Source organism: Chrysochloris asiatica, unplaced genomic scaffold, assembly GCF_000296735.1.
Source record: "Chrysochloris asiatica unplaced genomic scaffold, ChrAsi1.0 scaffold00014, whole genome shotgun sequence".
NCBI classification, from domain to species: Eukaryota; Metazoa; Chordata; class Mammalia; order Afrosoricida; family Chrysochloridae; genus Chrysochloris; species Chrysochloris asiatica.
The window spans coordinates 12411611-12422120 of NW_006408532.1; the positions used below are offsets into that span (position 1 = coordinate 12411611).

At 39.0% G+C, this 10510-nt stretch overlaps 1 protein-coding gene across 1 annotated transcript in view; it reads right to left on the bottom strand.

Moving 5' to 3' along the window:
• SETX (senataxin) overlaps window positions 1-10510 on the bottom strand; it is a 110798-nt gene that overhangs the window by 88974 nt on the left and 11314 nt on the right. The window contains exons 2-3 of the mRNA XM_006834994.1: window positions 7095-7323; window positions 1257-1366 (exon numbers count right to left, since the gene is read on the bottom strand). Coding sequence (XP_006835057.1) covers window positions 1257-1366; window positions 7095-7323 — 339 coding nt within the window. The remainder of the gene's footprint in view (window positions 1-1256; window positions 1367-7094; window positions 7324-10510) is intronic.

The window sequence follows — 10510 nt, forward strand, 5'->3', positions numbered from 1 at the left end:
TTCCGACCCATAGCGACCCTGTATAGGGTTTCCGAGGGTGTAAATCTTTACGGGAGTAGAAAGCCTCATCTTTCTCCCGCGGAGCAGCTGGTAGTTTTGAACCGCTGACCTTAAGGTTCGCAGCCCAATTCGTAACCACTACGCTACCAGAGCTCCTACTCATGTACAAATATCCTCTTTAATACTCATACATTTGTGGGGTTCAATGGTACTTTATATGTTACATAACATTACATATGTGTATATATACCCCACTCTTATTCATTCTGTCTGTGTCTCTATATCTATGTATCTACTCACGGAATACTGTTGTTCCAAGGTTGTGTATATATCACTATTTACCTCTATCCCCTTTAACCCTTGCATCCCTTCCTGTGTGTTCATCTATCTTCATCATTCTTCTGCTAACCTCCCTCTTCTTGTATAGTGCCCTCCCCATCATCCAAGTTAACATGTGTCTACCATCTAGCCACTGAATTACTCTCCCTTCCCTCCCACCCATTAACCATCAAAGAATGTTTCTTTTATTATGAAAACCTTTAGAGTTTTTACAATAGTGATCTCATACAATACTTGTCCTTTTGTGATTGACTTATTTTACTCAGCATAATGTCCTCCAGATTCATCCACGTTATGAAGTGTTTCACAGATTCACAGTCATTCTTCAACGTTGCATTGTATTCTAGTGTGTCTATGTTTGTTTGTCTGTCCATTCTTCCATTGAGGGGCATTTAGCACTGTCTTTCTTCTAAAATGTCCTTTCTTGCCTTATATTGCAAAGCAGCTCTTCATGGATTCTTCCTATTCCACTGGTCTATGCTATCACCATTCTAATTTCTGCTGCTTTATAGAAAATTTATAATCACTCTTCTTTTTGAGAAGTTGATTTTGTTTTGATTTCTAGCACCTAGGGATTTTATATTTCTTAAACACAGTATTGGAGTGGCGTAAACAGGCAAGGTAGGCAAGAAAGAATCACTTTCCTTCCTCAGCTCACTTACATATTGAAAGTGATTCCTTTGTCTTTTGAGCTTGAGCATCAACTGTTTAGAATTATGTCCTGTCCTCTTGGATCTCCTCTTCTTTGGTTCGGTTCACCCTCTACTTACATATGCTAATTTTACCAAAAACAAACAAAATCTAGCAAATATTTTAATCAAAATATACACCAAACACATTTTCTAGCTATTTATATATACAAAAAAGAAGTAGATTTTTAGTATATAACTTACTTATTGCCTGATGTTCATACTCACCATTTCATTGGGATGGACCAGAAACAAATAGATTCCGGGATGTTTGTCAAAAACTTGAAAGGAGCAATTGGCTTGTTCCATCCGACAAAGTGCATCAACACATAATTCATCTACATAAAAAAGGGAAGCAGTAAATACAAGACCCAGATCTTAGCAACTTAAAGATTCTCTAAATCTGTAAGTACAGAACAAGACTCCTTTATTCTGTAGGCACGTGAACAGTTTTTTTGCTTTTAACTAAGGCATAAAAATGTGGACAGTGCTAATGCGGGAACAATTTTTACCTACTTTATAGTTTAATCAGTTGACCATAGTGAATTACTAAGAATTACGCAGACTTTACTAGTCTAGGAGGAGGGCAAGATGACAGACTAGACAGAAGGCTGTATGGATCCTCTACAACAAAGAAAGATAAGGAAAATCAAATGAAACAGATGCAATTGACAGTCCTAGTGAGCTTCAGAAGAAGGGATAGAGAAGTGGACTATCTCCTAGAGATAGGAAAGAGAAAGGAGCACATGCAGCAAATAAAAGAAGAGACTGCTGAACTGTGGCAGCTGACCAGACACAGTACAGTCATCTTAAGCTTTTGTAAGGAGCTTCAGAGACAAGAAAACATATTGGTAGTGTAGAAACGTATCTGTGGCTTGTAGCGATAAAGGAGTGATTTTTTTCTTGTTCTCCACACTCCCCTGGTGATCACAAGCGAGACTGGCTCCCACTAGCAGACACACCCAGGGAAGCTCCCTTTGTGCCAGCAGTTGGAGTTGACAGAGGTGAGTATACCAGTTGTAAGCCCCATTAAAGGAGGGGAGCTGTTCACATTAACCCAGAGCAGGTAGGCCCTGCTCCAAATCTGCAGAACCAGCCCTCGGCTAACTCTCACTAGGAGAAGAGGTTGAAGAGATGTATGGGGGTGAGGAGGGGCAAAAAAGAGACTGGTGATTTGTGAAGGCCAGCCAAACACAGCATGGCCACCTTGAGCTTTCACACACGTTGAAGGCAAAAGAGCAGTAAGTGGTGCAGATATAATGTTGATTGGTGAAGAGAAGGGAGCAGCCTTTTTTCCTTATACACCAAAAACCAAAGGTGTGCGGCCAGCTTCCATCCGCGTACCCACCCCTCCAGCAAAACTTCTGCTCTCTGAGCTGTCAAAGCTGCATCAAAGAGTGTGTGAAGTCAGCAGCACCAACCCTGGCATCTGGAATCAGGTGTGGCCTGCTGTAGATCTGAAGGGCTCAATCTGGTCAACCCTCAACAAGCAGGAGCTCACACCCTCCGCTGCCTTCTGAGATGGAAATACCCTGAGCCACCAGCTGCTTTTGGTTCTGCACAAACTACTGCAGATCGGGTGACCAGAACACACAACACCCAGTCCTACAGAACTCCAATTAGGGTTGAGTGTTACCATCTTACCCTTTGCCCATACATGACATGAGGTCCTTGGCTACCAGGAGACCCAAAAATTTTCTGAGTCTGGCACCTACCCTGTTTTTTTTCCCCTTCATTGTTTTTGTCTGTTTATACATATTTACTAGTCTACACAAGTTTATATTTGGTGCAATTATCTCCATGGGCTATCTTCTTATAAGAATGGTTGTAAATCTAATTCCATTGCATTTTACATTTTGATGCATCTTGATTTCAACAGATAAAGGACTGAGGAACAAAGTCAATTCTCCCCCAGATGTTCTAATCCCACTGATTGAATAATCAACCTTTTCTCTACTGATATAACATGCCACCATCATTAAACACTATATTCTGCAAATATATCTGGCATATTTCTGGACTCCCTGTTGTGTTCCACCATTCAAATTCCTGTCACTTTATAGAAAATGCCCCAATACTCTTCTTTTTGAGAAGAGTCCTGATAGATTCATACATTTACCCTTTTCAACTGAATCAACTTTGTCAAACTTAAATATATTATGTTACCCATCAACTGAAGAACTGATAAAACTGTGGTACGTACATACAATGGAATATTATGCTACCTTGAAAAATAACAAAGAAGCTACAAACCACCACATAACATGGATGAACCTTGAAGACATTATGTTGAGTGAAATTAAGTCAGTCACAAAAGGAGAAATACTCCATAGGACCACTACTGTAAAAGACTAAGAAAAAGAACCCATACTAAAGGGGGGGGGGCGGGGATTCTTTGCTGGTTGCTGGGATGTCGGGGGAGGGGAGAGGGGAGGGACAGAAAGGTAGAACACAGGGCAGGGAATAGACACAGGATAGTTTGGGTGCTGGGGAGGGGGGCAATATACAAGAAGGGGGAAGGGAATGGAAGAACAAAGCAGATGGGAGAACAAGTAGGCAGAATTGCATGGGCTAAGTGGGACAGAGATAAATAATGATGTATGCACAACCTTGGAACAACAGGGCTCTGGGATACAGAGATTGAAACATGGTTAGATTGGGGAAAAAGGGGGAATAATGTTAGGGTGCTTAGCTATGAGGCTGCGAGCTAAGCCCTACAACGTTCAATAGACTCTTGTGAACCCAGGTGGAGACCTGGTTGGTCAGCAGTGTGGCAAGATCTGGGGACTCTTGGACCCAGAGTCAGTGACATAGCCACAGAGAGCTAGAGTGGAGAGTGAAGTGTCCAGCTGATAAGAAGTGAGGGCATATTCACAAAGCACCCACACACTTGCAGATAATACCCACCTGACCTGGCCTCAATGACTAGATGATCAGAGCACAACTAGAAGAAGATACAAGAGAAAAAAAAGAGTAATCTGATACAATTTGATGAACTTGACCTACACCTATGGTTGCAGTACCTCAAAAGAGGAAACAAATCTTTACAGCAAGCATCATTCCCACCCACCCCTTCATACACAGAGTGGACAGGGATGGGCAACTTAGACATTGGCTATACAAAATGGGGGGGCTACAAAGGCAAGAAGTGACTGGTTTATAAGCTTTCAAAAGGGAACCTAGATCCACAGGGCGTAGAGGAAAGTAGACTCTCCACTGAGTAGTATCCAATCTGTCTAGGCGGCACTGATGAAAGGAAATGCGGATAGGTCTCTTGTGATACAGGGGTGAATAATTGTTACCAGGACGGATTGTAAAGGTTGTAAATGTAAAAGTAAATATTTTGTGGCAAGGAGGGGAGTGATTAACTTTGCAGGCTAGGAGCAGAGGTCCCTGGAACCATGAAGGGAGAAGAACAGAGAGCAGGACCCTACCCAGAGAAGCAGAGATCCCCGAGATGGAGGCAGAGATGATGACGTGGAGAGATGGAGCAACTGGGGACTCAGGACCCTGGGAGGGAGAGGGTCTGTGTGCTGACAACTGGGGGGGCGGGGGCAGACTGGTAGAATGTACCCTTTCATTGACTGGTGATGCGTGGAGGGGGTTGTAACCATGGCAATGAAACAATATTTGATAGGATGAATGCAAAACTAATTAATGTTCTCCCATGTACCCATGTAAACTATCACATAATTCCCAATAAAACTTTTAAAAATAAATAAATAAAAATAAATATATTATGTTAATGATAGGTGCTGTCCTTAGAGAGGAGGAATACTAATTGGAAGAAGAGGGGAGTTTCTAGGGTACTAGTAATGTTTTGTTTCTTGATCTAGGAGTTATTTTCACAATGTGTTAAGTTTGTAAAATTTGAAGTTTACATATATTATTTTTCAACAAAAGTTTGAAAAAATGCCTTCTTAGAATTTTAAAACTAATTACTTAGAATTCATTGATCTACAGAAAATTTTTATTCTAATCAGGTCTTTAGATCTACCTTCTCATGTACTAAAAAATGTAATGGTTAGATAAGTTAAACATCACAAAGAAGCAATCAGAAAAATCTAGAAAGTACCTACTGTTATACAGGCTCTTCAACAAGTCAAACTTACGGGCAAAAAAAAAAAAAAGTGTGTATGTGTATACAAAAGAGTCCTGGTATGGCATTGTGGGTTAATGCATTAAACGGAAATGTTGGTTTGAACCGCAAAGTTGGCAGTTCATACTCACCAGCCGCTGTTAGGAAACCCTATATTGGATCACTGTAAGTCGATAGCGACTCAAAAGCACTTAACATGCATATGAAAGTAGATTCTTTTTAGCAAAAAGGTGGAAACAACCAAAGTGCCCATCAATAGATGAATGAATAAAAATGTAGTGATACAACAATGAAATACTATTCAGCCATAAAAGAAATGGCAGTCCTGATGCAGAAATAAGTCAATCACAGAAGTACAAATACTAGTATGACCTCACTTTCAGAGACCAAAATGGTTAACCGTGGTTACCTGGTATAGGATGGGGAATCATTCTTTGGGAAGTTGTAAGTTTATGCCTATGCTGATGGGAAAACTGGCACTGGTTAAGGGTAATGCTTACGAAACGTGACAAATGTAACTGATATACTAAGTTGTAAAACAACAACAACAAAAATATTAATAACTGTATTGTTATATATAATTTAACAACAGCAGCAGCAACCCCATACCCCCCAAAAGAGGATACAATTACGGAAACTACTTAGGTATGACCAAACACCTCACAGGATTAGTTCTCTTGGGTTGAAAGTTTACAGTCACGGCTTCATGGGACTGTCCAGCCAATTGACCTAACGTGGTTTTAGATGTGGTTATGTTCTACCTTCCAGTTCAATGGAGTACTGCCTGGGGTCTTAAAAACTTGTAAAGGTAAAACAATACAATCTCTAGAATTTAAAAAAAGTCTGGTGAAGGAGCCATCCAAGATATAATAATTGCTCATTTGCCTGGAGCAGCAGTGAGAAGAATTGTTGTCTCTATGAACTACTGCCTATTTACCATGAGACCAGAAGAGCTGGGTGGTATCTGGCTATCATAACTGAATGTTTTGATCAAGGACTCTATAAATGAGTACTGAACTAAACAGGAGAATATATGGAGTGGATTTGAGAGTTTCTTATGGAATCCAGATTTACTAGACCAATGGAGGATGAAAGGACCCCTGAATCTGTTATACTGACGAAATTTCTGAACCTTGAATTTAAACTATTCCTGAACCTCCCTTTAAATGAAATAATTGAGCTGAATAATAAAGAATGTTCACACTAGCACTACATTTTAAAGAATTATCTGTATCAGATCAAACTGACAACAGTAACTCTAAAGCAAAGATGCCACTTTGATGACTAAGGTGCACGCCTGACCCAAACCATATGGTATTTTCAATGGTCTCATATACAAGTGAAAGTTGGACAATGAATAAGGAAGACTGTAGAAGAATTGATGTATTTAAAGTATGGTTGTAGAAGAATAGTCAAAGTACCATGGAGAACCAGAAGAAAACAAATCTGGATTGGAAAAAAAAAACCCAGTACAGCCAGAATTCTCCTTAGAAGCTAGGAAGGATTACATCTCTCATACTTCAGACATATTATTAAGAGGAACTAGTCCCTGAAGAAGGACCATTAAGCTTGGTAAAATGGAGGATCAGTGAAAAAGAGGAAGACCGCCCCCAAAGAGATGGACTGACAAAATGGCAGCAACAATGGGCTTAACCATAACAACAATGTGAAGACAGTGCAGGACTAGGCAGCATTTCATTCTATTGTGCACAGGGTCAGAACCAAGTCAATGGCACCTAACAACAAGAAGCACTGGACTGCTAACCACAACATCGGTGGTTCAAACTCATCACCTACTCACCGGAACCCGATACAAGGGTGCCATGAATCAGAAATGACTAAACAGCACTTAACAACAACAATTAAAGGTTTTAGTAAATAAACATTTCAATATAGTTAAACCTAATTCCTTACAATTCTCAAAACAATAATACTTATGAAACATGAGGAATATCCAAGATACTCACTAACACGCTCATGTAGCAGTAAGTAGGGATATTTCAGTATTTCAAGAAGGGGAACTCGAAGCTTATTTTCAAAGTCTTGTCCAGTAAAGTCAAACAAATGTGTTTCTCCATCGTTGTCTACTATATATAATTCATCATCATCATCATCATCATCATCATCTCCAATTTCTGCTTTCATAGACTTTTGAAAGTGATTTATGAGACGTAAGGTTTCTAATTCCCATAAAACCTACAGAAAAAGAAAAATGAACATTATGTGTTATATGTTATTATTAACAAAATATGCTAAATAATTATCTTTTGAGAAAAGTTTTTTCTTAGTATAAAAATTTACAAGTTTAAAGATATATCATACATCACATTACACATATTTCAAGAAAACAACCACTAAACATGGTAACTTACCAAAGATTAAATATGAAATGTTTAAGCATTTCTTTTGCATTTTGTTGCTATAAATAATATAACATTTCTACCAAATGTATTCAAAAGGAAATGAGAAGCTAGAGCTTGTATGCCAAAGGCATGAACTTGCTTTGCCCTTCTATGTTATGGCCATAATACATACTTTAAAAACATTAGCTTAACATAGAGACACAGGTTAACTTTATAATTGTTGTTGTTGTCAAGTGCTGTTGAGTTGATTCCGACCCATAAGAGACCCTGTATAGGGTTTCCAAGGAGCAGCTAGTGAGCTTGAACAGCCAACCTTGCAGTTAAAACGGCTCTGCAGTCTGACATATTAAGCCACAGCGCCACACCAGAACTCCAATTTCATAATTTGGAAACTATAAATGCAAAACTTTTTTCAACAAAAATTCTTAAGTAATCAATTCCTCTTCCTCAAAATATCTTATACATCTCTATGATCTGTGTTACATGTTTTTTCAACAGATAATGTAATAAATCAAATACTCAAAGTCACATATCTAGAATTATTTTGATCTGTCTACTGAAAAATATGCTTGACCTTTGAGTTTCACACTATTTACTCATTAAATAGTGAAGAAATCTAGAATTCACAGAGAAATTTAGCAAAGTTGCAGGGTAAAAGGTCAACATACAAAAATCAGATAGGTTTCTATACAGCAACCGTAAGAAATAAAGGCAAGTTAGGGAAACAATCCCATTTACAACAGCATGTAAGGCAACAAAATACCTAGAAATAAATCTAACCAAGGGAAAAATGGACTTATATAATGAAAACTATAAACCAATGTTGAAAGAAATTAAGGAAGACAAATATGTAAAAACAATGTTCCTGGACTGGAAGTTTTATTATTGTTAAAATACTGCCCTAAGCAATCTATAGATTCAATACAATCCTGATAGAAATTCCAATAGTCTTCTTTACAAAAGTAGAAAACCCAATCCTCAACTTTATATAACCATTTCATGAAAGATAGCATTCAAATGGCCACTTAACTATGAAAACATGCTCAACATCATAAGGTATCAGAGAAGCAAGCAAAACCTCAATGCAATACTATTTCACTCCCACTAACCCACCAGAATGCCTAAGACTTTAAAAACATACACACATCAAAACAAGATCACAAGACCACAACACAGAAAAAGAACAAATGTTGATGATAATGTAGAAAAACTGGACCTTTTATCTACTGCTGCTGGGAATGAAAAATGATACAGCTGTCATGAAAAACAGTGCGGCAGTTCCTCTAAAAATAAAAGTTTGGTGGTAGTGGTAGCTGTGTGGCATAGAATTGGTTCTGATTCACAGCAGCTCTATATAGGGTTTCCAAGGCTGTAAATCTTTACTGGAGCAGAAACCCTCAGCTTTCTCCCTCAAAACAGCTAACGTAACTGATGACCTTATAGTTGGCAGTCCAACCTGTAACCCACTACTCTACCAGGGCTATGTAGAACTATTATATGACCCAGCAATTCCACTTCTAAGTATACATCCAAAAGACTTGAAAGCAGAGACTCAAACAGAGACTTGCACACCAGTGTTCACTGCAACACTATTCACCATAGCCAAAAAGTGGAAAACACTTAAACGCTTATCACCAGTGGTACACACCCACAAGAAAATACTACTCAGTAGCCAGTAGGAGTAATAAAATCTGGATACGTACTACAGTATGGACAGAGCTTGAAGACTTATGCTTAGCAATATTAGTCAGTCACAAAAGGATAGTTATTTGTATGACCTCACTTACAAAAGAGTAAGAAAAGTAAAGTATATAAAGACCAAAGTTTGCTGGTGGTTGCCAGTGTCAGGATGAAAGGGAAGCTGGTGGAAGGGTTAACAGTGATGGAGCAATCACACTGATTGGGGCTAGGGTTGCACAGCCAACTGTTGTAGCTGTAGTCAATACAATTATAATGGATTAAATAAACAAAAACTGTGTGACAGAGATATTACAACAATAATAAAAATAGAATAGCAACACTAAGGCTACTTATGTGCAGTCAAACACCTCAAAAGATTTATATTGGAAATTGTAAAAAGAAAAGGGAAAAAAAGTTGCTTTTTGTGGCTTTAAGGTAGACTCCTGATGCTGTGCTATAGGATAAGCACTGGACTGCTAATCCCAAGGTCAGAAATTCAAACCTATCAGTTGCTCCTATGAAACCCTACATAGGGTCACTGTGAGTTGGAACCAATTTGATGGAGCTCTGGTAGCGTAGTGGTTACGACTCGGGCTGTGAACCTTAAGGTCAGCGGTTCGAAACTACCAGCCGCTCCACGGGAGAAAGATAAGGCTTTCTACTCCCATAAAGATTTACACCCTCGGAAACCCTGTACAGGGTCGCTATGGGTCGGAACCGACTCGACGGCACTTAACAACAACAACAATAACAATAAGGTTCATGAGATCCTGGCTGGCGCATACTAATGAGACCTCATCATCTCCACCTTTTTGCCCCCACATCCCCAGAAATTCAATAAGTGGTTTGACTTTCTCTCCCACAAAAAAAAAAAAAAAAACCAAAAAATAATTATTAACCAATAATGGAAACAATCAAGCCATGCAGAGATGACAAACATAATCTCAAATACTGCCATCAAATGGATTCTGACCCACAGTGATCCTGTGTAGGTGTATTACAGTAGCAGAAAGCCTCATCTTTCTCCTAAGGAGTGGCTGGTGGGTTTGAACTGCTGATCTTAGGGTTACCAGTTCAGTGCTCATCCTACAGCAGCACCAGTGATCCTTCAAATACTTGTTCTGTTGTTCTTAAGTGCTGTTAAGTCTGTTCTGACTCATAGTGGACCCTGTATAGGGGTTCCAAAGAGTGGCTGGTGTGTTTCAACCGCCAACCCTAAAATTCAAACATTTACTTATGAAGATTAAGGAGCACAGACTTCGATATGGATTACATCTCAATGTCAAGAAAACAAAAATCCTCACCACTGGACCAATAAACAACATTCTTATCAATGGAGA